Source organism: Zonotrichia leucophrys, chromosome 1 (genome assembly GCF_028769735.1).
Source record: "Zonotrichia leucophrys gambelii isolate GWCS_2022_RI chromosome 1, RI_Zleu_2.0, whole genome shotgun sequence".
Taxonomy (NCBI): Eukaryota; Metazoa; Chordata; class Aves; order Passeriformes; family Passerellidae; genus Zonotrichia; species Zonotrichia leucophrys.
Window position 1 is genome coordinate 2,094,908 of NC_088169.1, and position 27,542 is coordinate 2,122,449.

At 48.4% G+C, this 27,542-nt stretch overlaps 1 protein-coding gene across 3 annotated transcripts; it reads left to right on the forward strand.

Annotated features, from left to right (window-relative positions):
• Window positions 1-4,728: 4,728 nt before the first annotated feature.
• On the forward strand, window positions 4,729-26,278 carry LCMT2 (leucine carboxyl methyltransferase 2). Of its 3 annotated transcripts, XM_064705124.1 has the most exons (14): window positions 4,733-4,780; window positions 5,106-5,230; window positions 6,820-6,901; window positions 7,224-7,404; window positions 9,657-9,813; window positions 10,230-10,419; window positions 12,251-12,358; window positions 14,335-14,425; window positions 16,796-17,053; window positions 18,582-18,812; window positions 19,806-19,903; window positions 21,603-21,790; window positions 21,985-22,120; window positions 23,986-26,274. In XM_064705124.1, exons 1-14 carry the CDS (start codon window positions 4,739-4,741, stop codon window positions 24,151-24,153), a joined length of 2,055 nt encoding a protein of 684 aa, XP_064561194.1. In that variant the 5' UTR covers window positions 4,733-4,738; the 3' UTR covers window positions 24,154-26,274. The 3 variants fall into 3 exon arrangements, with proteins under 3 accessions (XP_064561204.1, XP_064561194.1, XP_064561214.1); XM_064705134.1 differs by lacking the exon at window positions 5,106-5,230 and having other exon boundaries at window positions 4,729-4,780; window positions 23,986-26,271; XM_064705144.1 differs by lacking the exon at window positions 4,733-4,780 and having other exon boundaries at window positions 4,816-5,230; window positions 23,986-26,278.
• The last annotated feature ends 1,264 nt before the right edge of the window (window positions 26,279-27,542 follow it).

Consider the following 27,542-nt stretch of genomic DNA (forward strand, 5'->3'; position numbering starts at 1 on the left):
AATTAGGAAGATGGCAAAGTGAAAGTGGGAGGGAGCAGTGCAGGAGGTGAAGGAGATCCTAGAAGTCTTCAAAGGCAGAGGATTTCCAGGGGTTAGATTGTAATGGAAGAGAAGGAGAAAGTTGACCAAGGGCAGAGAACATCAGAGCATGAAGAGAATTAGCCAGAGGAGAAGTGTGAGCTGTGGCTGAGCAGAACCAGAGAAAGAGCAGGAACTGAACAAAGGCAGGCAGGGCGGCTCTGGTGAGAGCAGCGCCCAAAGCTGAGCACAGCTCTGCTCTGAAGAGAAGGTGGAAGGCAGCAGGGTAGAGGGAAAGGCAGCAATGGAAAAGCAGCAGTGCAGCACTCCCCCGGCTCCCGACTCAGTTCAAACAACATGAGTTATCAATTCAGACCTGAGAAATGTCAGATAAAGGCACTGAGGCTGCTAAAGGGCTCGGGACATGCACAGGGAGACCATGAAGGTGCCAGAGACAGATCCATTTCTTACAAAGTGCATTTCAGAAACAGCAGGAAAAAGCAAGGTGATATTAAAATCAGCAGCATGACCAGTTGAATAAGCAGAAAAGAGGAAGGAAGCATTAATCAAATTAAGGGGGACAGAAGGAAGCAGCAGCTCTTGCAAATGGATGCAGAATTTAAATTTATACTTACCATGGGAAAACAAAAACAAGGCAGAGAAAGGAACTAGCAAGGGCAATGGGAACCGCTAATAGATAAGGGTAACAAGATGGAAAAACAGCATCAGCAAGATGGGAGGAATAAAAAAGTAAGGATGGCATATAAACAAGAACCCTCCCTCAAAGCATTTGAAAGATACTAAGCAGACAATTTTCATAGTAGGACCTCAGGGTGCACGACTGTATCAGAGGAAAAGTGCCTGATTGCAGGGGAAGGCATAAAAATTACAACTAAACAGAATTTCAAGAATGTATTCCTGAGGGTTTGTTAAACTATGGGAGAGGGCAGAAAAAGTACTAGACATTATAACTATGTATTAACAGTCCACAAAGCTACAAATTTATGAAAAATGTATAAAAAGCAAAACTCTTTAGGCATCACTCCAGCAAGGAGCCTTTCCCAGAGGATAAGAACGTGCTCCACTGCTGCAGGCCCTCCCTGTGACAGACTGGGTCAGGACTGCACTGTTTATCAACACTGCAGCTGCCAGCAAACTGTCTGCTCTGCACTGTGGCAGAAAATTAAAACCTTCCTTGGTGCTGCTTTCTCCTCTCAGAACAGAAAGTGCCTTCCTCCCCGTTATGAAACCCATCCCCAGCCCAGAACAAAGGCTGGAAGTTTCTGGCAGCTGCAGATCTCACCACAAGAAAGCAGGGGCCAGCACAATTTATCCCGTTTCCTCCCTTGCCATCCACGTGTGGGGCCCCAAGGTGATGACACTGTGGCTCAGATGCTGCAAGGCCAAACTCATGGACCAGAGGCTCCCTGGGGACTGAGGAGATGCCTGTGTCGGGCTGGGGGATCCTGGAAGCAGAAATGGCAGCAGGATGAGACCGTGACAAGGAAATGCTGCAGAACCGGGAGCCAGAGCATGAAGGATGTTCCCTGTGCTAGTCCTGTCCATATAAACCTCCTGGGATTAAATGGGGGTGTGTGATTCTGGTTTAAACATCATGGGGATGGGGAATTCTAACCTGGGGAAAGCAGCACTACATTGCTGACCAACATGGCAATACTGGTGATCCTGGAAACATCAGGAAATTGGTAAGAAATAATGTCAGCTGCCAGCAGACAGAGTGGATGCACCATGGAGCTGGGAGCTTGACAAAAGCTGCTCATGGTCCAAATACAGATTGGATTTCGTTTTCTGAAAGTCTTGTTGTAGATCCATACTAGTCAGTTTTACAACCATTTTACAACTGAAGAGACTCTGTGCCCTCAACCTCTGAATACAGAGGAGAATTTAAGGAATTAGTGTTTGCATTAGGTGACCATTGTGAATCCCAACTCCTTTCAACTCCTAGCCAAGAGGGGTTTGAAATGCTGATCCCAGAACACTGACATTATGCCACTAATCATTTTTACTGAAATAAATGTAAGTAATGCCAATCCTTCTTGCAGCTGAACTAGATGATTACTGGTCTCTTCCAACAGTTCTATTCTATTTTTCATATATGCTTCAAAACACCTTTTGGCGTTTTTTCTGTCTCATTAAAGTGGAACCTCTGCTTTGTTGGTCACCTAATGCAATCACTAATTCCTTTAATTCCTGCTTTCCAGGACACAGGCACCAGTCTGAACCCATGAAGTGCTGTGTGGCACTCTCCTGGAAACAGCCCTACTGCTGGCAATCATCTATTGGGAAAGCACAACAGAGTTTAAGTCAGAAGCTGGTTAATCACTAATCAGTGTTTAATCAGCTCTTCATGTACTACTGAAAAAGGTCTCACAGACATCACCTACTTCTCTCTGATGTGTCAAAAAATCCTTTTTTTTCCTTCATGCTTTTCCCCTTGGAGGTATGAAATTTGGTCTTATCCCCATTTTACAGACAGGGAATTGAGACAGAGGTGAGGAGGAAACAATGGAAGAGCCAGATTTTTGAAAGCTTTCAAGTCACCAAAGAAACTGTGAAACAGTCATTGTGAAACTTGTGCATTTGGTGAGAGAACAAGGCAGGGTCTTTATCTGTTAAATACAAAAGGAGCTCTGAGAGGCTGAGTCTGCTGAGCACAGCAGCTGCAGGAACAGCAGCCCAAACACCAGGTCCCTAAATACAGGCATAAAGGTGACTTTTGGAACTTCAGCTTCCCTCCGTGGAAGTTAAAGGCTTCTGTCTTGCTCAGTAACTCTTTGAAAAAAGTTCAATACAACGTGCAATAACTCAAACTGCAGTTTGGCCTGTACAGACGATGCCTAGAGAGGCAGACCTGGGACAGAGGCTGGACAGAGTTACAGGAATAAAGCAGGGATTTATTCAAAGGCCTTTAAAGGATGCACCTTGGGCAGCACCAGGGCCTGGCTGTGGCTACACCCAAGATGGATGATGGGGCACAAGTTTTCACACTTTATAAATGTTGGTCCATTTCTATATTGAGGTTAATTACAATTACAGCTCCAGGTGATGCAGTCCCACCCTCCCAGACTTCTCTCCTCCATTCCCTGTTGTTTGCACTTTTTGGGCTGAAGCTGCAGTGGTGTCCTTGGTTCTGGGCTGGAAAAGGATTGTTCTGTGGGACTGAGCTGAGAGGAGAACTGCTGACACTTTGTATGGAGTTCAGAGTTACACACTAAGGCAGTACAGAATCTGGAAAATATGGAATCTAAAACTTAAGGCATCACAGAGAGCAAAAGTAAATCCATCCAGTGTTTCGAGGTCTCTGAACAGCACAGACACACCTGCAACACAGCAGCACGTGCAGTGCCAGTTTATCAGGAGTACCGTGCCATGAGTGCCATCCATGCTCATTCACAAAATGCAGAGAATCACTGAATGTGAATGCAGCAGACGCATTTGGTAATGTGCCCTTAGAACAGGGAAAGCAGCAGGAGGCACAGGAGCTCTGTGGTGGGTGAGCAGATGAAGAGAGCTCCCACTGAGCAGAGGAAGGCAGGTGGAGCTCAGCACACCTTCATGTGGAGCTTGAGACTGTCCTCCTGCAAGAAGACAATTTTCAGAACTCTAGTAATTTTTCCAAAATTGCTGATTCCAGCAGTGCCTAAAGTCTCTTGTCTTTCAACACGAACTGGATAACACAACTTTAAGAAGTTCTGAATTACTAACAAGTAGATTTTAAAAGACCACAATGTTGAGTAAAAATAAAACACAGGGAAGCAAAATATCCTGGGACAGCAATGTACCTCCACTGGTGGTATTCCCAATCAATTGGAATCAATTTCATTTCTTGGGAATATACATTGGCTGTACAGTTAATGGCAGTCACCATTCCCTCTGACAATGTGGGGCCAACCCTTCCACTACTCTGTCCAGGGCTGATACTGTAGTATCAAACAATTTCACAGGACATGTCATTTTCATCCTATAAATGTCAGCACTCTGGTGCTTCCCCCAGATCCTCTGTCCAAGTTCTCTGCAAAACAAGAATAACAGAAAAACAAAACCCCCATCTTCAGCATTCTTGTTTGCCCCGTCTCCTCAAGTGTTGATTCAAAAAACCATCTCACTGTAATACCAGTGCAAAACCTATCCAGACTAGCATTTCAGCACATCCATATCTCATTTCCTCCTCCTTTACTGCAGTCTCCACAAGGCAATAAAACAAAGCACTCTTGAAAGCCCTCACAACTGTTTCCTGCACTTTCCTTGTCACTTCTGTGACAAGACGGGATGATTGTTTCTTCTCTCCACTTCTGACATCACTGCCATTATATCTAAGGATATCTTCTAAAATTCCTTTCTATCATTCTTTTTGATGGAGACAAGATTCCAGTGAACATCAAAGAATGAGAAAATCACGGTATTTTCCTGGACAGTGATGGGGTTTTCTGGAGATGTTTACATTATAAACAATGACCAGGAAGCATGTCTCGCGTGACCAGGTTCCTGTGGTTGCTGTCAGCGATCAGGGCCGGTGGATGGGTCCGGTGCCGGCTGTCCCTGCCCGTGTCACCGGGATGGAAGGACGCGATGGTTCCCGCCCCGCGGGCGGCACCGGCACTGCCACTGCCACGCCGGGCCCGCAGGGGGCGCGCTCCGCGCTCTCTGTGTCCGGCGCTGCGCTCGCGCTTCCGGTCGGGGTCGGTGCGGCGTGCGCAGGATGGGCCGCGGGCGGCCCGGCGCTGTGAGTGACCCCCGGGCGGTGAGTGACCCCGGGCCGTGAGTGACCCCCGGGCCCGAGTGATCCCCGCTCCGAGAGCCACCCCCGGGCCCTAAGCCACCCCCGGGCCCTAAGCCACCCCCGGGGACCCGCTGCCGCGGGGAACAGCCCTGGGAGCCTCGGCCCGGCTGTTTCGGAGAGCGAGGGGAAGCGGAGGCTGGGTCGGAGGGGGATCCGACGGCGGCGGGCGCTGCCGTCCGCTCCCCTCGGGGGGCTCCCGGGGCTGCCCGGCCCCGCCATGCCGTGCGTTTCTGGGGTCGCGGTGCCGGCCGGGAGCGGCAGCAGAGCCGTGTCATTGTCCCGGCAGGTGCAGGGCACCGGCGGCAGCAGCGCCGTCAGCAAGTGCTCGGCGGCAGCGCGGGGCTACATCCAGGACCGGTTCCTGCGGCTCCTGGCGGGGCGGCGGCGGCGGCGGGCGCCCCTGATCCACCGGTGAGGAGCGAGGGCTCGGCAGCACCTGCGGCTGCTCCGGTGCCCGCGGGGCGCGGGAGGGATGTCGGCCTCTCGGACTGCGGAGAGCCGGAGCGACAGCACGGAATGGGGAGCGGCTTTGAGTTGAAAGAGAGTCGGTCTGGGTTACATATTGGTAGGGAGATCTTCCCTGTGAGGGCGGCGGGGCCCTGGCTCTCCGGGTGCCCAGAGCGGCCGTGGCTGCTTCATCCCTGGCAGTGCCCATGGCCAGGTTGGGCACTTGGAGCAGCCTGGGACAGTGGCAGGTGTCCCTGCCGTGGCAGAGGGTGGAACGAGAGCAGCTTCAGCAGTTTAAGCAAAGTACAGAGCAGCAGAGTGGCAGTGCCCTGTCTCGCAGTAGTGTAACCTTGTTAGACTGTTAATATAATGTTAATGGCTTCTGGACCAAAACTGAATGGTTTGTCCTGAGAATGATATGCCACCAGACTGGTTTCTAACTCCAATGTTCAATGCTGCTGAAAACTTTGTAATATTTGAAGATATACCAATAGTAATAGCATCAATAGCTTTCTCATTAACTCCCCAGAATGTTACAATTTCTGTAAGGTATCTGGTGGCACTAGGAAGCAAGATCTTTTGAGTCAGTGGTGTCTGACCAGGAGAACTTCTCCAGAGCTTTGTAACATACAAGAATGTTTTAATGTGTGTTTGCAGAGGGCTCTAGGCTGGTGACATTGTGGAATTTACGTAATTTGAGGAGAATAGTTTAATGCAATCCAAAAGTCTGTGAATTGCCAAAGGAGGTTCATTCAGGGGAAAATCAAACAGAAGCTTGCATGCCTATGAAGATGTGTGTGGCTCATCAGGAAACCTGCATTGACTTGTCACACAACATTGGCATGCCAAGCTGAATTCACAGGAAGAGTTCTGTATTGCATTTATCAACAATTTTGGGGACATCTTAGACTGTGAGGTCCCTGTGAGGTGTGAAGATGATAACATGCTTCTTAAAGGGGTGAAAGAAGCTGGAATATAGCCAGGTGGATCTGGGATGAAACTAACTAAAAGAGAATGCCAAGAGGCATCAGTCCATGCCAGGCTAGGGAAATGGTAAATGCTTTCCAGGAGTTACTCTGACTTAGTTGCATTTATTCAAAAGCCAGAGAACCGGATTCCTCTCCTGACTGCTTTTCCTCCCTTTTTTGTTCCCTTCTCACTACATGAGCACACACATTCATTTTGTTGTGGCATGTGGTTTGGGGCAGGAACTCAGGTATTGGTCATCTGCATTGCCAGGGAGCATCGTCACTGTCAGGATTCAGCAGATATTTACTGATACAAAACAGAACAGGTCCACCTGGGGTATCTGCACATTTTCTCTGCGTTATCTGTTGTCCTGATGGCTAATATGCACACTGATTGCAGGAGATCTGTATTTATTAGCAAGCTCTAGAGATGACAAAATCATCTCCCAGTGCAGGTCTGTAAACAGGGAATTATTGGGTAGAAAATTCGAGAAAAAAAAATCTTTACTTTTTTAAAATTGAAGTTACCAGTGCTGGGGAAATCAGGTTCCTGGAGAGTGATTGTAACTGAATTTGCTCCTGCAGGGGTTATTACATCCGTGCCCGTGCTGTGGATCACTGTGTTCAGGACTTCCTGCTGAAGACACAGAGCCTGCCCAGGACACAGGTACATTTTCTCTGGGACCTCTGGCATCTCACAGTAAATGTGTATAAAGCCTTTCTGGCATGTGGGCAGTGACTCCTTAGTGCCTCTGTTGGGATCCTTTCCCAGCAGGGCACAGAATCTGGCTGGCAGTACTCTGGCTGTCCGTGTGTCTCTTTGACAGAAGTATTGGGAGAGGGGGCAATATCCACACAAAATTCCTCTGCCTCTTGCAGGAGGTTGACTGATTTTGTCATTCTACAGATGATATTTAATATTTTTCTCACCTAGATGCTCAAGATGCTGCTAGAATTGAGTATAACTTTTTCTGCTGCTTTCTCTGCAGATCCTGTCTTTAGGTGCTGGCTTTGATTCCTTATACTTCCGTTTGAAGGATATGGGTCTTCTGCAGCACACTGTGGTGTATGAGGTGGATTTCCCAGATGTGGCATGCCAAAAAGCTGCTCTGATCAAAGGAGTGAAGGAGTTGTCAGCACTGGTGGGAGATGCTGGAGGGGAAGGATTAGGTATGGCATTCATGGAAGATTTTTTTGTACAAAGTGTTTAGAAGGAATAAACACAGCTTCAGCCTTCAAAAAGCAGGAGATTATAGTAGGGGATCTATGAAATCGTAGATGAAAAGGATATTCATTTTATGAAAAACATTGAAACAAATAATTTGTAAGCATTGGGAGATAACAAGAAGCCAGGATGGATTTGTCAGGAGCTGATTATATCAAACCAAGGTCAGGTTTTTCTGTTGCAATTTCTGAAAGGCTGTGTCCAGCTTGGAGCATACTGGTCCAAAACCAGTGGCAAACTGTAGCGTGTCCAGTGGGAGGTTATGAGGAAGATGAAGTGATGAAGCAGGTGATGTAGGAGGAGAGGCTGAGAGCTGGTTTTGTTCAGCCGTCTGGGGAGGAGTTTGGGAGGGAGGTGAGTCTTACAGCACTCTTCAGCTTGCCTGTTGGGAGAGGTTAGAGAAGACAGAGCCACGCTTTTCTTGAGGGCATAAAGCAAGTAGTCAAGGGACAGTTGAAAGTGGCAAAAAAGAGGAAATTCCAGTGATGTATAAAGAAAATGTTGGGGGGAGATTGTGCCACCTGAGTAGTTAAAAATGGGAACAGATTGCCTGGAAAGGTAATGGAATCTCCAGCCTTGGAGACCAAAACCACTACAGAGATAGAGCCTGACTGGACAAAGCTTTGAGCTACATGACACAAATAATTGCCATGAGGAAGTATTTGGACAGGATGACTTTTAACTCTCCCTTCCACCCTAAATTATACAATGATTTATGGGCTTGATGGGTAAGAGAGAAGGTTTGACTCTCAAGTGTCTTGACTGTAATAAAACATTAGTTGTTATGTCTCCTGACTTTTCTTTTGCCCTCCAAGGCAGGAGAAAATGAGCCTTGTGAAACTACTGCAGAATTTTGTGCCAGCTGAGTGCTGAGGGGCAAAAGGAGGAATGCAAAGCATGTGGATCACTAGAGGTTTCTCCTGCATCTGTTTTCCTCCAGCATTTCCAGTAATGCTCTAGATGATGTGCTGTAGAATATGAAATGTCATAAACCTGCAGGAAACATGGGGATTTGCAGTGAGATGAGTGAGTGTAGGAGTTTGACAAAGTACACGAATGGTCTGGCAAACATGGAATGAAATGCAGTAGGGACGTACGTTAGCCTCTGCATTTAGATGGCATTGATTAATTTAAACACAGATGGAAGACTATAGAGTGGGAGTTCCTGACTCACAGGTCTCAGTGAGTAGCTCTTCCATGGGCTTGTTCCTTTCCTTCCTGAATCCATGCACATTTTTAATATTTGCGGAGTCCTGTGGCAGGGAACTCTGTCCGTACCAAGTATCTTCAGGTGCTTAAAGGAAGGTCTCAGATAGCTGGAAGTACCCTATTGTCTGTGTCCAGAGGTCAGCAAAGGATGGATGGACAAGTTAGAAGAAATTAGAACACTGTGATGGATTTCTGAAAAAGACCAGAAGTGTCTGCATTTGACAACAGTGTAGGTTAAGTGTCCTCAGGACAGTACAGTTGTTGGGCTGCAGGGACAGAGTAGGTGATTTCTAAAGGTACTTTACAGTTTGCTTTGTTAATGATGTGGTTTTGACTGAAAAGGTCAAAACCAGGCCATAACTTATCCTATTCTGATGGGTTACAGAGGTATGGTAATACTTGCAGATCATAAACTGGAACTTATTTCTGAGGAGGGTGATCTGTGAGTGAGGTCCTGGTGTTTGCTGAGAGCTAGCACATGCAGTTTCAGGACACTGTGCCATTATACAGAAATGAAATCTGTTTAGCAAACAAACCAACCAAGCCTAGGAAACCTGACAATGGTGTTCTAATTGTGAGGGGAGCCATTGAAATTCTATCAAAGCAATGATGCTTTCTTAAAGTGAAAGGTGTATAAATGAGAGCCCTTTAGGTTTGATTTTGAATTACAGTAGTTAAAAAAAATCTCTTAAAGTAAATATAATAAAGTTTTGTTGTTATAGTAAGTGTAATAATTCAGTGAGAAGTCTGTAGGTGAAATTTGCATTAGGAATACAGGAATTTTAGACCTGCATTAATGGATCACATGGCACTATCCCTTCATGGGTCATGTATTGATGGGGATTTTCTTGTACATGTTACAGAGAAATATAGTTTTTGGACATAGTCTTGTGAATGATTGCCTGTGGGTTTGATTTTCATGTTTGTCTCTTTTGGTCTCAGTATTGCAGCAGCACGATAGTGAGGTTGCATCATTTTTATCTCCCAGGAGCCATTACCATTTCTGGAGATGATTATAAATTACTGGGAGTGGATTTATCAGAGCTCCCTGAGCTGGAGAGAACCCTGGAGGAAGCAGGACTGAGCAATGAAATCCCCACCCTCTTCATCGCAGAGGTGGTGCTCACCTACATGGAGACCGCCAGGTCAGCTTGGTTCTCCTCTCTTGCCCAGGGGTAAAAGGGAAACCAGCAAGCTTCTTTCTGAGTGTATCACCTTGGGCTCAGAGACCTGGTGTCTTGAAACTGAAACCTTGGGAATTCTGTGGTGTCCCAAATAGCTCCCTCCATCGTAATTATGATGATGTGATTGATGTCCACGTGATATCCTAAAAGGAAGGAAAGAAAGAAGAAAAATCTCAAATGAAGAATTTTGAGGTTTTTGTTCTTCTCATCCCCTGAGTTGTCTGTGCAGGTGGGGAGGAGATGTTCAGCCCAGCACTCTCATTAGTGTGTTGCCACTTGTCAGGATGCCTCAGTAGCAGCTCTGTGGTGTTGCAGAAGGATGCATTGCATCTGTTGTAGGGCCCTCAGTTTAATTTCTTACCACACTCTCCCAACAGGTCAGATGCCCTGATTCAGTGGGCAGCAGAGCGTTTCCCTCGGGCGTGCTTCCTGCTCTACGAGCAGGTGCAGCCACAGGACCCCTTTGGGCACATCATGCAGCAGCACTTCAGGCAGCTGAGCACGGCACTGCGCTCGCTGGCGCTGTACCCCGACTGCCCGGCCCAGCACCGGCGCTTCCTGGCCAAGGTGAGCACTGCAGCTCCATGGTGGGCTCGCTGGCACTGTACCCTGACTGCCCGGCCCAGCACGGGCACCTCCTGGCCAAGGTGAGCACTGCAGCTCCATCCAGGGCTCACTGGCACTGTACCCTGAGTGCCAGGCCCAGCACAGGTGCCTCCTGGCCAAGGTGAGCACTGCAGCTCCATGGTGGGCACGCTGGCACTGTACCCCGACTGCCCAGCCCAGCACAGGCGCTTCCTGGCCAAGGTGAGCACTGCAGCTCCATCCAGGGCTCACTGACACTGTACCCCGACTGCCTGGCCCAGCACAGGCTCTTCCTGGCCAAGGTGAGCACTGCAGCTCCATCCAGGGCTCGCTGGCGCTGTACCCTGAGTGCCCGGCCCAGCACGGGCACTTCCTGGCCAAGGTGAGCACTGCAGCTCCATCCAGGGCTCGCTGGCACTGTACCCCGACTGCCCAGCCCAGCACAGGCGCCTCCTGGCCAAGGTGAGCACTGCAGCTCCATGGTGGGCTCGCTGGATCTGTACCCAACTGCCCAGCGCACACAGGTGCTTCCTGGCCAAGGTGAGCACTGCAGCTCCATCCAGGGCTCGCTGGCACTGTACCCTGACTGCCAGGCCCAGCATGGGCACCTCCTGGCCAAGGTGAGCACTGCAGCTCCATGGTGGGCACGCTGGCACTGTACCCTGATTGCCAGGCCCAGCACAGGTGCCTCCTGGCCAAGGTGAGCACTGCAGCTCCATGGTGGGCACGCTGGCACTGTACCCTGAGTGCCAGGCCCAGCACAGGTGCCTCCTGGCCAAGGTGAGCACTGCAGCTCCATGGTGGGCACGCTGGCACTGTACCCTGACTGCCAGGCCCAGCACGGGCACTTCCTGGCCAAGGTGAGCACTGCAGCTCCATGGTGGGCACGCTGGCACTGTACCCTGACTGCCCGGCCCAGCACAGGCGCTTCCTGGCCAAGGTGAGCACTGCAGCTCCATGGTGGGCACGCTGGCACTGTACCCTGAGTGCCAGGCCCAGCACAGGTGCCTCCTGGCCAAGGTGAGCACTGCAGCTCCATCCAGGGCTCACTGGCACTGTACCCTGAGTGCCAGGCCCAGCACAGGTGCCTCCTGGCCAAGGTGAGCACTGCAGCTCCATGGTGGGCACGCTGGCACTGTACCCTCCTGGCCAAGGTGAGCACTGCAGCTCCATCCAGGGCTCGCTGGCGCTGTACCCTGAGTGCCCGGCCCAGCACGGGCACTTCCTGGCCAAGGTGAGCACTGCAGCTCCATGGTGGGCACGCTGGCACTGTACCCTGACTGCCCGGCCCAGCACGGGCACTTCCTGGCCAAGGTGAGCACTGCAGCTCCATGGTGGGCACGCTGGCACTGTACCCTGACTGCCCGGCCCAGCACAGGCGCCTCCTGGCCAAGGTGAGCACTGCAGCTCCAGGGCAGGCACCAGGCTGGATTTACCTGAGGATGGGGGAACACCGAGTGCTTGCTCAGTTATGGGCTGAAGCAGACAGTCCTGAGGCTGAGCTGCTGCCTTCTCTGCTAACATGAATTGTCATCAGGAGGTGCTTCCAACTGGCTCACAGCCTACTGCCTCCTATGGGATTAATGGGTTCCTCTGAGACTTTGGATGTAATAAGTTAAATTTTTTAGAACTTTATAGATGAGAGATCTATCTTCGCCAGTTTTTAGGAAGCTTTTGCTTTAGCTAAACAGTCTTAGTCTTTAGCTAAACAAACTTGGCTCATGCAGGTGTTTAATTTAGGGTCTTTGTTTTCCTGTGGGAAGTGAGTTTCTGTCCTTCCAGGGGTGATAACTTCAAGGGATTTGTCTTTTAGGGCTGGACTGAGTGCAGTGTCATGGATATGAATGAGTTTTTCACCTGTTGTATTCCAGAAGATGAGCAGCAAAGAGTGCAGACTCTGGAGCCTTTTGATGAGTATGAGGTAACCCTCCATTATTCTGAAGATCAGGGACCTGGCTTTGATATCAGAAGGTATTTGCAATTTCTTATGGTTGCAATTCTGTGCAGAGCTGCTGGGCACAGGTGTTCATGGAGGCAGAAGGGACCTTGGAACAGCTTAGTTAAGCCATGGGGAGCTCCTGGTGAAGCAGCATGGGAAGAAGGCTCTCCTTGATCTTAGAAAAGCTGCATGTTCCTTCCTCCCTTCCCTGAGCAGTCTCTCAAGGAGACAGGCTTGTCATAGCAGACTACCTGGTAGTATAAAAGAAGTTATACATGCTAAAAGTTGGCATGGATTCAAGGGACAATTACTTTAATGAAAGAGAAATCCATTAAGGATTAATGAATACATAAATATGCACCTAATGTGATGGTCCTGACTACAGTTGGTTGAAAGCATTCCTGGGCAAAGCAGGTGCACTTTTCCTGCTCCCTTCCATTTCCATAGACTATATTATTTGTCATTGTTGGATACAGGTTACTAATTTCAGATTGTTTTGGTCTGACTTTGTACAGCCATGCATTAATGATTGAAATTCAACTATGACTCTGTTCTTTGCCATTTTTATATTAACTGCTGGCAATGTTTCTGACTATTTGAAGTATAGAAGTGAAGATAAGTGCAAGATAATGAGTTCCTTGAGCTAAATATCCTGTGGAATACTTACTAGAAGTTTCCCTTTTGATTTTATGGTTTTCTGTTTATAATTCTAGAAATTGAATAACTGTAGTATGAAAACAATTGAATGTGCTTGAATTTATTTTGCCAACATGCTAGGATCTGCTCTGCTGTATTAATGCAAAAGTGGTGACTGAAAGTGGTGGCAGATTTGCTAAGTGGTTTAGAAATGTCTGCTGGAACTGTAGGTCAAGGTCATTGCTCATACAGTGGGAAGGTAAAGCCTTGGTATTGTTTTCCTTACAAAGGAGGTTAATGCATGAATCTGAGCTGGAAACGTGCACAGGAGTAAATGATGTGACAACAGAGAGCTCTACAGTTAGCCTTTGAGAGAAAGAGTAAGATCCAAGGTCTTACTGTAAACAAGCTTGGTCAAATTAGGTAAAAAATGTAAAATAGACACCCAGTGTGGAGGGAAACTATTTTTAGAATAATTTTCTTAGGGACTAATAGTGTTCCATTTTCAATATTTACATTAATTTCTGGATTAATGTACTTTTCAAAAGATGCTTTTTATTCCTAATATGGGTTGGGGCAGGGAAGCTGATACAAAGAGTTCTTGTGCCTTTTAAATTCATGTTTATGCTTGCTAGTCACAACTTGCTAGTTGGCTGAATGTATCCCACCCCACGGGAATGAGCACACTCAATCCCCCAATGTCCATAAACGCCACAGTGAACTCTCATTGCTGCTGGCTTCCTGTGCATGCCTTTTGGCACTGAAAATGATGTATTATTGTCCGGCACAGAGCCTGTTGCACCTTTTAACATTTGTGATTTCCTTGGAATCACTTCAATCGCTCTGGTATAAAGACCTCACTCTTTTTTATTATCAGAACTCAGAGGCATAAGGGGAAGCTGATTCCAAAAAGAACTTTCCCATGCAACACATAGTTAAGCTATGGGATGTATGTTGGGCATGTTAAAGTTTATGTGAGTTCAAAGAGCAGCTGGGTAGGTTCATGAAAAATCCATCAAGGATTGTTCAATACAGCTTCTTGCTTAGAAGATCCCTGGGCTTTGTTAACTTTTGGAAGTAAATTTTTGAAAGTTGGAGTGAGAGAGGTATTTACCCACCAGTTCTTTCTCCAATTCAGCTTTACCCCTCTGATTTTGACCATTGATGAGAACAGTGCTAGGCTGTTGGTATTTGGTTCGGTCACCTTGGTTATTCTGAGGTCCTTACTACTATTTGCCCTAAGATTTTGAAGGGGATTGTTTTTTGTTTGGTTCTTCCTTTATTGGTTTGTTTATTTGTTTTTTACTTTGGGCTTGCTACAGGAATGGCATCTGAAGTGTTCTCATTACTTTGTGTTGGCTGCGTCGAAGGGGATGGAACCTTCCTGGACTCCGTTGTCACCCAGTGGGACAGGTACACACCAAGCAGTTTTCACATTATTCTTTTATCTCATGTAGGTGTCTCTGAGAGGTTTTAGGAGACACTGAAAGCCTGGAAGGGGCAGATGGGATGCTGCTGTCTGGTAGCTTTCTCCACTCCTCCACAATAGTTCTGCTGTCCAGACCAAGGCCAGGGCTGTGGCCTAGTGCTGCTGGTTGTGATCACTGCTGTTCTTTCAGTTCATTGACCCTCTCAGTCTGATCAGCTTGTCATTTGTTCACACATGAGCCCCTCCAGTGCATGGCTGCAATCAATGCCAGCCTGCCCTGCTCCTAGTCCTGTTTCCGAGATCCCTTTTGAATTTATTCCTGGCTGCCTCCACGTGCCATTCTCCCCTTCCAGCTCCCAGAATGTTGTTCTGTTTTCTTTACTGCCCTGTCCAGCAGACCACTCAGGAGCCTGACATGAAGCTGTGCTTTGCTTCCTTATGCCATGTGGATGCAGTTGTACCTACCATATTTCTGTTTCTGAAATGCTTTTTAAATATGTATGTCACTTTTTTTAGATGGGAGAAAAGTGGTACAGCTGGGGAAAAGCCCAGACCAAGATTGTCTTTCCAAGATAAAAAGGATTTGGTGGCCGTAGCAGTACAAGAAATTCCTGGTTTTGACTGATTGCTTCCTTTTTCAGGATAGAAAGCAGAAGGTTATTTTTAACCTGTTTTATATCACTAGTGTTCACAGTATAGCACCACAGGTAGTTGTAGCTTCAAGAGAGAGTTGAAATCTGTTCTAGGGAGCAAGAAAAGCAGCTGAAAAAGGATAGGGCAGGATGGCATTCCTGAGGCCAGCAAGGCCACTGAATCCATGTGTTGTGTCTCAATTAGATTTGGAGATGTTAGGAAATTGAAGCTGAAGAGATTTACTGTGTGGTTGTCACTGGTCCTTAAGTTAAATCCTGAAGGCTCCTAAACACATAGTGTCTATCCTTAAATTAAGAAAAAAAATCTGACATTTTCTTAATGGACTTTACTACAGTGAAGACATTTGATTAATTAGAGACAGGATTAGAGTATTCCTGCTGCTATCTCTGTTGTATTCAAAACTGATAGCAAAAGCCTTAAAAGTCCAGTAAATTGTCCATGCTTAGATATATTTTACTGGGAATGCAAAAGATATGTCTGTAATATCAATAAATGCCCCCAGTCATCCTCTCAGATAGACTTGGGTCCCAATTGAAGAGAGTGCAAGTACTACATCTTCCAAAGAGATCATGGTAAGTATATGTTGTGACATGAAAAACTCATTCATCTTTAAAAAATTAGTCTGTAAAAAGATATTTAAGCCCAAGGAGATGAAATTTCTTACTTCATCAAATGATTAAGTAGGGTCTTGTGCAAAGCAACGATCAGTACAGGCAATTTTTCTGATTATGGCATACAAAAAATGGACTGTGAGCTGCTCCTCTTCATCATCTCTTACAACACAAAAATAAAGACCTTGATTAAAACAAAGAAGACACAAATTCCAAACCGATTAAAGAAAACAATGTGTAGGTGAGCCAGAGTCCTGTGCTGAGAGTTTGCTTCATGCTAAGGATATAATATTTAGACAGGTGATACTTAGGTAACTGGAAATACTGTCCTGTAGTAGGACCACTGGAGTTAATGGATTACTTGTCATGCTTCAGAATGTTATTTCAGTGCTTCTGTGGAGGTAGGATCAAAATCTGACAGGAAACTTTGAAATCAGCTTCCAGGTGTTTGTCCTTTTTCTGCTGTTCTTTGCTGTTCATGTGGCCAAATATTGCCTTAATCAGACTCCTCCTCCTTTTGAAGGTACTGTAGTGGTTCATGTCTTGCTGCAGCAGTTTAGGACATTGCTGTCCTAAATCAGACACCTCCTCCTTTTGAAGATACTGTAGTGGTTCATGTCTTGCTGCAGCAGTTTAGGACATTGCTGTCCTAAATCAGACACCTCCTCCTCTTTGAAGGTACTGTAGTGGTTCATATCTTGCTGCAGCAGTTTAGGACATTGCTGTCCTAAATCAGACACCTCCTCCTTTTGAAGGTACTGTAGTGGTTCATGTCTTGCTGCAGCAGTTTAGGACACTGCACTTGCCTGGCCAATCCTCTGTCCATCCCATGAAAGCAGTCTCAGAACTGCAGGAGCTGAGTGAGCAGAGTAGAAGTTACAGTTAGTACAGTGGTAGTTTTAACCATTATTGCATCCTGTTTTCTAGGGCATGTCAGATTATCTGTGTGCACTGTCAACTTGCTTCTCAATTATTTCTTCTTGAAAAGATGAATGGTCATTTTGAAAAGGTGACATGCTTAATCTCTTGGTTAAGATGTAGTCGTTGGTTGTGTTTGTGCCCACGTTCTTTGTTTCTCTTTGTCTCCAGTTCCCCGTCACGCTGCTGCTGTCGGGGTGGCAGGCAGTGTCCCTGCAGCGCTGTGTGCAGGGCTCTCCGGGCTCCCTGGCCTCAGGCGCTACGGTCACCGCTCTGTTCTTGTAAAGCCCAACGTGATTGTCACCACGGGAGGCTTTGGGGAGGAGCACGGACAGCACTGCCGTGTGAGGAATGTCCACCTGCTGAGCAGGCACGCAGGCCACTGGGAGGCTGTCTGTGTGACACAGAATGTTCCTGATCAAAGATGGGGTGAGTTCCCGTACCCATGGCTTTGTGCTAAAAGCCAGAGAAAGTCTAGTGAAAAAGAGTGCTGTCATGGCACAGTGATGCTGGCAGTCACAGACACCTGACAGGTCTGCTTGCTGAATGTCCCATCCTGCCCTTTGGTCACCACAGCCCCGTGCAGTGCCCCAGGCTGAGGGCAGGGTGACTGGAAAGCTGGAAAAGGACCTGGGCGTTCTGTTTGACAGTGGTTGAACATGGGCCCAGGTGGGCAAGAAAGCAAATGGCACCTGGCTGGTACCAGCCTAGTGTGGGCACAGCCCCAGAGCAGTGATTGTCTCTCTCTGCTGGGCACTGCAGAGACCCTTGGGAGTGCCAAGTCCAGTTCTGGGCCTCTAACAGAAAGAGAGACATTGAGGGCTGGAGTCATAGAGTCACAGAAGGGTTGGGGTACAAGGGACTTTAAAGACCATCTAGCTCCAACCCTCTGCCAGGGGCAGGGACACATTCCAGTAGGCCAGGTTAGCCAGAGCCCCATCCAGCCTGGTGTGGAACACTTCTAGACAAATGGCAGCCACTTCTCCAGGCAACCTGTGCCAGGGCCTCCACACTTTCACAGAAAAGAATTTGTTCCCAATATCCCATCTAACCCTATGCTCTGGCAGTCGGAAGCTGTTCCCCCTTGTCCTGTCACTGCAGGCCCTTTTCCAAAGTCCCTCTCCAGCTCTCTTGGAGTCCCTTTAAGCACTGGAAGGGGTGCTAAGGTCTGCCTGGAGCCTTCACTTCTCTGGGCTGAGCAGCCCACACTCTCTCAGCCTGCCTTTAGAACAGAGGGGCTTCAACCCTTTGATCAAGCTAGTGGACTCTGAATTTTTCCAACAGCTCCATGTCTTAATTGTGCTGGGGGCACCAGACCTGGATGCAGAGCTCCAGGTGGAGTCTCAGAAAAGCAGCATAGGGGGTGAGAATCATCTCCCACTGAGTGCTCCATCTGTCAAACCCATGTCTGCAGTTCAGACACTGGGTGCTGGGCAGGACAGTGCCGAACGCTTTGTGTGAGTCCAGGTGGATGGCATCTGCTGCTCTTCCCTCCTGCACCACTGCAGCAGTGCCCAGGGGAACTGGGCAGGGCGGGGAGCTCAGCCTGAAGAGAAGGAGGCTCAGGGGAAGGTTCTCACTCTTCACCACTACCTGAAAGGAGGGTGTAACCAGGTGGAGGTTGGCCTCTTCTCCCAGGAGACAAGGGACAGGACAAGAGGAAATGGCTTCAAGCTGTGCCAGCAAGGTTTAGGTTGGATATTGAGAAAAATGTCTCTAAGAAAAGGGTTGTCCATGTCTGGCACAGGCTACCCAAGGTACTGGAGAAGTCCACATCCCTGGAAAGATTTAAAAGCCGTGTAAAAGTGGCTCTTGGGGACATGATTTAATTTTGCCCTTGAGAGTGCTAGAGGAATGGTTGGACTTGATGATCTTTAAGGGTCCTTTCCAACTTAAATGATTATAAATTTCATGGAAAAACCACTTGTGTGAAGCATGATGTTTTGTATGTGCACAGGTGAGAGGCTGTACCATACTGTGTCTCGTCTCTCGGACACTCTGGCTCTGGTGGTAGGAGGACGGACGTCCCCATCGAGCACAGGCTTGGGAATGTTGTGGCTGAAGTTCCCCAAAACCTGTGGTGCCTCAGGCCCAGGTGACGTTTCAGTGGAGCTTGCAAGTCTGCACCCTGATGCTGAAGCAGCAGCTTTGCGTTGGAGACACAGCACAACTGAAATTACATTCAAAGGTAAAAAGCCCGGAAGGAGTGGAGATGGCTACAGGGATGCAGGATCTTGCACTTGACCTTGTTGAATTTCATGAAGTTCATATTGATCATTCCTCAAGCCTGACAGTAGTAAGAAATTAGGAGGCTTTGAGATCTCTTCTTGACACTTCAAATATGGTAATTTTTTATTTTGTCATCTACATAATCCCCAGTGGCAAGTAGGATTGAAACCTACTGTAATCCATTCTGGAAGACTGATTCTTTGAGATCATCTATGGCTGAACTTACTCTTGCTCCATCATGGCAGAAATAAGTTTTGCTCTCTCTGAAGGATATTTTGTGGGGAACAGGATCCCAAGCTCTTTATCCCAAAGTCCTTCAGAAGAAATGTTACTTTTCTAGTAGCAATTGACAAACACTCAGTAGTTGTGAACAGCTCTAGAATCAGGTCCTGCAATAGCAAGCTAAAGGTTGGTCTATTAAAAGATCCAGGTTGTAAGGGGCAAAAACTTAAGCAGGGGCATTCAGGAGCTGAAAGCTGTCCTTCCCTAAGGTGTCCCATTCCTGCAGCTGCCAGGGAACTCTCCAAGGGGAGCAGGAGGGAATTGTTAAGCAGTTGTTAGTCTAGTCTGGAGCACACTTTCCATTTGTGGAACAATGCTTAATTAACACTGTAGCATTAAGCCTTCCACTCAGAATTCTATATCCAAAAAGCAAATGCTAAAAAATTTTATTAATTATACATTGGGTTTTGTCTTTGTCAGACTGTACTGTTTCATCTTACTTTTGCCTTGATATTGCTTTGTAGCTGCAGAAAGTGACCAACACTGGTGTAACCTGCACAGTCCATTCTAAATCAATGAAAGGACAGGGCACGGTGCAGTAAATGCACGTCCTTGATACCCAAAGTATTATTGCACCCTTTTGCCAGCTTCCCCTCTATGCAAGCAGCACTTTTGCTGCTGTGGCCCAGCAGGTTGTGAGCTGTGTTGCCTCCTGGCTGTGTTTCCCCAGGTGAGCAGTACCTGTTTGTGTACGGCGGCCGCTCTGCTCTGCAGCCTGTGCTCGGGGATTGGCATTTCCTGCACACTCCAGAGCTCTCCTGCGCTGCGGTAAGAATGCGCTCTGTGGGGATTGGAGTTAGAGCTGACTGCTGAGCACACAGCTTTCCAGTGAAATACAGTCTCTACAGAACAGCGGGGCTGGGAAGGGACATCCAGAGGTCATCTAGTCCAGCACTCTTGCTTAAAACTGGTCTAACTAGAGCAGGTTGCTCAGTATATTGTCCTGGTAGGATTATCTCCATAGATGGAGACCCCACAATCTCTTTGGGCAACCTACTCCAGTGCTTGACCACCCTGATAGAACAATATGAGGGGGTTTTATGTGTAAGTGTATTTTTTTCTATGTCAATTTGTGCCCATCTCCTCTTGCCCTTTTGCTGGATGCTACTGAGAACATACTGTCTGTCTTCTTTCACTTCCCCCATCATTATCTAGCTGTGAGCTGGACATTTTTGTGGAAGGATACTCTTAGAGACAGTGTTAAAAGCTTTGCTGCAATCAAAACCACCTCCCCATCTGCCGATTTGCCTCAGTCAACTAGACTGCTGAATGTGTCATAAAAGGAAATTGAGTGGAAGAGGACTTACTCCCTCGTTTATGTACTGGCCACCAGCCTGTGTAACTCTGTTTACTATAACTCTTTGAGCCCAACCTTGTACGTAGCACACTTGTAGGGTGGGAGATGCATAATTGCAAGAGGTCACAAGCTAAGCATGAGTAAGCAAATTCCCACTGTTGTGGGAGGCCTACACTGTGTCTTCAGTTATGTAACCAGGAATGTTACCTGGTAGACACATGCATTGCTACTTTTATTTTCTACATGTTCTTAATCTCAGCTGAACTCCTGTGAAATACCCAAAATTGACGGCTGAAAAGGAGGTGGACAGGGTGTAAAACAGTTGTAATAGAGGTATGCAGCAAAAATGACCAGGCCACATACCTCACAGGGGGAGGTTTTGAAGTCTTCTAGCTATTGAATCTGAGGAAGATTCAAGATAGAAATAAATCTTCTAATATCTAAAATACTGCTGCAGAGAAGAAAAAAATTGTTCTCCATTTTAACTTTGAGTAGTACAGGGGATCAGATGGACACTAAGGAAAGCTATTGATGGTGAAGCTAGCTGAGACTGCAATAGACTGCCTAAAGAGGTGGGAAATTCTTGTCACTGCAGACTTTTGGAAACTGTTAATAAACATCCATCCATCCAGATGATAACATGTAGTTTCATTTGTTGTAGGGAAAAGGTATGGACCAAGTGGCCTCCAAATTTTTCTACATCACTTATTTGCTGTGATATTCCTTTAATGCCTGACCTTGCATTTTTTCCTTTAGTGCTTGCACTAAAGGTTTTTTCTCTGGATTTTAGTCCTGCAGTTGAGCCTTTTAACCCGCTCTGTGGTTTGAGTAACTGATCACTGGCTTTGCTGGTCACTGCATTAGTCCATGTGTTTCTAAGCAAATTTGGAGTTCCCAGGTATATATCTTGAGCAGAAAGCAGCCTGCAAGGATGCAGATAAAGTTGCCTCTAATAAATGCATGAAAATAAAGCCTCTAAAGGCTGATTATATTAAATGTACTGAGTGCCAGAGACAGTGTAAATGGAAGCATGGAGCAGTCCCTAGAGGAACATGTGGGGAAGGTTGGGTGTCACAAAACTCAGCCACACAGGAAAAGGCATTTAAAAGGCTGGACGTTAAGCAGACACTTAGCTTGGCAAACTTCAGCCTTGGACTTGTGTTTTTTCAGATTCCTGTTGATGGTCCAGTCCCAGAAAGCCGCCACTCTCACAGTGCCTGCAGCTGGGAGGGAGGTGTGCTGATTGCAGGAGGTCTGGGAGCAGCTGAGCAGCCCTTGGGGTCAGTTTTCCTTCTGAGGGAGCTTGAACATGGCTTTCAGTGGCAGACAATAGAGACACACCCTCCTCTTGTCCCACGGTAAGCAGAAGGCATTCAGAGCATCATAAAATAGTTTGGTCTGAAAGGGACCTCTTAAAGGCCAAGTAGGGCAACCTGCCTGCAGTGGGCATCTTCAACTAGACAGGTTGCTCAGAGCATGCAGCAGAGAATCTTCAGCCTGTCTCTGCCCACATCCCCTGCTAATGGAGTCCAACCTCATTTTGAACTGCCAGGTATTCACATACTGCACATGTGCATGAAGGAAAGCTGCTGCTCGTTGGTGGAGTGTGGTTCCATGCATCCTCTGTGCCCGGTGTCACTGCCATCGACCTAAGGACCGGGCTCTGCTTGAACTATGTGATTAATGTGGTAAGTACTGACATTTTCCTGTCAGCGTGAGCAGTGTCCTGTGAAGGAACATGGTCACTTTTTGGAGAGGTAGGATCTAATTCCAAAGTGCTGTTACCCAGCACAGAGAGTGTATGTACATGGTTAAGAGAGGGACAGATGGAATGTGCAGAGGATTGGAACATGGAGCTGCTCTGTTTCAGACAGGGGGCAGCAGAACTGAAGTGGTCACTTTGGGATGTCTGTGGAGGAAGGGAACCAGGGGCTAAGTTAGTGGTTTTGAAGGTCTGGAGTATAATTTCATTGAGAACTTCTGGGTGGAAACTGGTGTTCTCTAGCTGCTGCCTGAAACATGAGAAAAAAAACAGCACAGAAATGCTGGAAACTCCACTGGAACATAAAAGCTTCCTGTAAGGATGATTGGACCCTGAAGAGATTGCTCAGAGAGGATGTAATTTTTCCATTATTGGAGATATTTGAAACCTGACTGGGCAAGCTACTGAAAAGCCTGCTTGAGTTGAGCCTGCTTTGAGCAGGGGGGTTGGAGTGGATGATGCTTGGAGGGCCCTTCCAACCTTGACTATTTGGTGACTTTCTTCTATGAATCACTGAAGAGCAGTCACACAGGTGGTGTCACACAACAGGATTTTGGGATACTCTGTTCAAAACTTGGTCTATGTCTCTGAGTAGCCCTCACCTCAGATAATACTGCCCTGAGTAAAAGAAAGACATAGATCTGTTGGATGAAATCCATAGAAGGGCCACAAAGATCAGCAGAGAGCTGGAGCTGATCTCCTGTGAGAATGTGCTGAGAGAGTTGGGGTTGTTGAGCATCAAGAGGGAGGGAGGGCTCTGGGGAGACCTTAGAGCCCCTTCCAGTACTTAAAGGGGGGCTTGCAACAAGGATGGGGACAGACATTTCACCAGGGCCTGTAGTGATGGGACAGGGGGTGGTGAGGCACCGACAAAGGCTGCCCAGAAAAGCTTTGGCTTCCCCATCCCTGGAAGAGTCAGAGGCCAGGTTAGACTGGGCTTGGAGCAGCCTGCTCTGGTGGAAGCTGTCCCTGCCCAGTGCAGGGGGGGGAGCAAGGTGGCATTGTTTAAAGTCCCATCCAAAACCATTCTGTGATTCTATAAGAACATTTCTTTGGTCTGACAAGTTTTTATTTATCTTTTATGTAAAGAAACAACTTTCTTTTGGTAACTGCACATAAGGAATCTGTTGTTGGTAGAACTGGCGTTTGTGATGAGTCAGTTTTTTATAGTGAACAGTCTGTGTGCATCCAGTTGATCTTTCAGCATTTTGCTGATGGTATAAAAGCATGAAACGTAATTAATTGTAGCTTAGTTTTCAATTATTCTCTGTAGCAGAAGGTATAAGTGGCCTCATATCCTTTAGATAAAATAGACTGCCCTTGTTGGGCAGCAATGAGGATAGGTACAGTGATAGTAAAGTTGTATCTAATAGAATGTAACTTTTTTGTTTAGACTGAATAAACGGATGCAGATGGATTGGTGTCTTCCTTTGCTTAGGGGCTGTTTGCTTTGACTAAGGTGAAACTCTCTAGGCTTTTGAACCTGCCAGTTCCATAGGTAAGCTCTGGAATTCCTTGCCACAGGCATGAATGCCAAAGACTTACATTGAATCCAAAACTGACTGGCTACCTTCTTGGGAGGAAAAGCATTAGGATTCAGGATGTACAAAGGCATTTTCTCTCATTAAAAAATCACTGAACTGCAAGTTGGTGTGTGGGTGTTTTGGAGGAGTACACCTCAGAGGTTGCTTGTTCCTGTATTCTCTAGCTATCTGCTCTTGCCCACATTCAGGGGTGGTACGGTGGACCACAGGAAATCCTGTATGTTCAAAATCTCCTTTCCTTTTTCAGGAGCACCTGGAGTGGCCATTAATGCTACATAATCACAGCAGTGTCTTTCTGCCAGATGAGAAGGAGCTGTTGGTCATTGGCGGTGGTGGAAACTGCTTCTCCTTTGGGACACACCTGAACCCAGAGCCTGTCTTGCTGAGCCTCAGCAGCATCCTGGCCAGCCACTGAGTGGGACCAAGCGGGGCTGAGCCCTGCTGCTGCACTGTGGGGAGACATCTGTTCACTCTAGGTCCAGAAACAGCACAGTATTTCCACAAAGGCTTTGTGTCCAGAATGCATTTGTGAAGGTGGGATCAGGAGGGACAGTTACAGTGAGGGATTCACACCTCACTGGCTGTTGAGTTTTTACGGCTCTTTGTGTTGCTGTAAATACAGTACCTCAAAAGCAGCTGGCAGCAGTAGTGCTTAGAGGTGAAGAACAGTGTGGTTTGGCTTGGAAGGCGCTGTAAAGACCATCCTGTTTTACCCCCCTGCCATGGGTAGGGAAACCTTCCCCTAGACCACGTTACTCCAAGCCCCATCCAGCCTGGCCTTGGACACTTTGATGGATGGGGCATCAACAGCTTCTTGGGGCAATGTGTGCCAGGGCCTCACCAGCCTCACAGGGAAGAATTTCTTCCCAATATCCAATCTAAACCTACTCAGTTAGAAGCCATTCTCCCTTGTCCAGTCTCTCCAGGCCCCTGTAAATAGTCTCTCTCCATCCTTCTTCTTGGCCCCCTTCAAGTTCTGCGAGGCCACAATTGGGTCACTTCAAAGCTTCTCTTCTCCAGGCTGAACAGTGCCAATTCTCTCAGCCTTTCCTCATAGCACAGAGGTGCTCCATCCTTCTGATCATCTTGGGGTCTCCTCTGGACTCTCTCCAGCAGCTCCACATGTTTGCTGTGCTGGGACCCCTGAGCTGCAGGGAGCACTGAGGCCAAATCTTACTAGAGCAGGGCAGCTGCTCACACTGGGATCAGCCAGGGACACAGGGCCAGGGCACGTCCAGCCTTTCATTCACCAGCATCCCCACGTTCTTGGCCAGGGCTGTTCTTGATCTCTTCATCCCCCAGCCTGGTTTGGTACTGGGGGTTGTCCTGATCCACATGCAGCACCACCACTTGGTCTTGTTAAACCTCATGGGCTCCCATGGCCCTTCTTGAGCTTATCCAGCTCCCTCTGGATGGCATTTGGTCCTTCAGGATGTGGAGCTGCTAGAATGAGTCCAGAGGAGGCCACAGAGATGCTCGAAGGCTGGAGCCTGTGTTCTGGAGACAGTCTGAGAGAGCTGGAGGTGTTCAGCCTGGGGAGGAGAAGGTTCCAGGGAGACCTTGGAGCCCCTGACTTCAAGAGAGCTGGAAACAGACTTTGGACAAGGGCCTGGAGTGCCAGGACAAGGAGGGATTGCTTCCCTTTGCCAGAGGGCAGGAATAGATGGGATATTGGGAAGGAATTGTTCCCTGTGAGGGTAGTGAGGCTCTGCACAGGTTTCCTGGAGAAGCTCTGGCTGCCCTTTGTTTGGAAGTGTCCAAGGCCAGGTTGGATGGGGCTTGGAGCAGCCTGGTCGAGTGGAAGGTGTCCCTGCCCATGGCAAGGTGGTGGTACTTGATCTTTAAGGTTCCTTCCAACCCAAACCAATCTGTGATTCCATGATGAGTGTCTGACTGACTGCACATCAGTTGCTGGGTGCAGAGAAATTGTTAATATTAACTTAATTTGGTTTTCTTTTCTCTCATCCAATATTTTTGGAATTTGTTTCTATTTATTAAATTATCTCACTTTATGAGTTTCTTTCTCACTCTTTTTCTTTACTGAATTGCCAGCTGGGGTTAAAGCACAAGACCCTTCCCCAGCTTCTCTGGACACACTCCAGCAACCTCAATGTCTTTATTGTTGTGCAGGGCCCAAAACTGAACACAGGATTTGAAGTTCGACCTCACCAGTGCCCAGCACAGGGGCATGGCCACTGCCCTGGTGTCATGGAGGCTCATGAAACTGAGACAAATCATTTATTCAGAAGAGATCTATTTTATGAAGCAGTTAGCCTCCTCCCGCTCCCAGCAATTACAGATCCAACAACAACTGAAAACAGATTCATGATGTCAAATGAAATTGTTACCACCTGACTGACTTAAGGAATCCTGAATGTTTCAACAGGGCCATGTGGAATGCATGGCAGCAAGGGCTCTCCATTGGCCACCTGTGGGCTCCTGGGCATCCAGAAGGGGGTTCTGACTGCCCGGGATGGCACACAGAGGGCTCTGACTGCTCAGGATGGCACACAGAGGGCTCTCACTGCCCCACACTGTCACACAGGGATTTCTGGCTGCCCCACACTGTCACAAAGAGGGCTCTGGCTGTCCCACACTGTCACACAGAGGGCTCTCACTGCCCCACACTGTCACACAGAGGGCTCTCACTGCCCCACACTGTCACAAAGAGGGCTCTGGCTGCCCCACACTGTCACACAGAGGGCTCTGGCTGCCCCACACTGTCACACAGGGATTTCTGGCTGCCCCACACTGTCACACAGAGGGCTCTGGCTGCCCCACACTGTCACACAGAGGGCTCTGGCTGCCCCACACTGTCACACAGAGGGCTCTGGCTGCCCCACACTGTCACAAAGAGGGCTCTGGCTGCCCCATGATGTCACACAGGGACTCTGCCAGGCTATAAAAGGGCCCCAGAGGAGCAGACAGTGCTGGGCACCACAGTCCTGGCAGACAGCAGCCTCAGCCTCTGCCACCCCAGCAGGGTTGGATTGCCCTCACTGGGATCCTGCAGCTCTCTGGGGAGCCTCTCCACCAGCCTGTGCTGGTGACCTGGATTGCCACAGACGGTGCCATGGGGCTCCTCAGCATCTTCACCATGGGGGAGCTGGTGGCAATCACCATGGTGCTGCTGCAGCTCATCCTGGCCATTGTCATGCTACGGGACAAGTGTCTATGGGTACGTGGCCTCTGATCTGCAGTGTGGGCCGGGCTGGGCTGGGCTGGGCTGGGCTGGACTGGGCCGAGCTGGGCTGAGCTGGGCTGGGCTGAGCTGGACTGGACTGGACTGGGCTGGACTGGACTGGACTGGACTGGACTGGGCTGGGCCGGGCCGGGCCGGGCCGTGTGGGTTTGGGGAGCCATGGCCATGGTGTGCCATGGTGTGTCCGTGGCAGGACAGTGTGGAGCGTTCTGGGGAGCCGCTCCTGTCTCACCCATGCGTGGCTCTTGCAGAGGATCCGTCGGAGCTCAGAGCATCCGAGCGCAGCCAGAGGCCGGCTGGAGGGGCAGAGCAGCGCGGGCCGGGCACGGAGATCAGCACAGATGGGGCTGCCCCGCGGCAGCTCCCCGCGCGGCTCCGTGAGCTCCAGGAGGCGCTTCCCGAGGTTCATCCGGAGCTGCCAGGACTCGCTGGCGCTCTTCGAGGAGCACCGCAAGGAGCTGGAGGTGCAGCTGTCCCAGTGGCAATGGGGCCGGGGCAGCCGAGGCGGCGGCATGGTGGTCCACGCTGATCCGCATGTTGCACCAAAGCTGCTGGGGGCCAGAGAGCGTCCCCAGAGCCTTGCAGTGGAGTTGGCAAGGCCA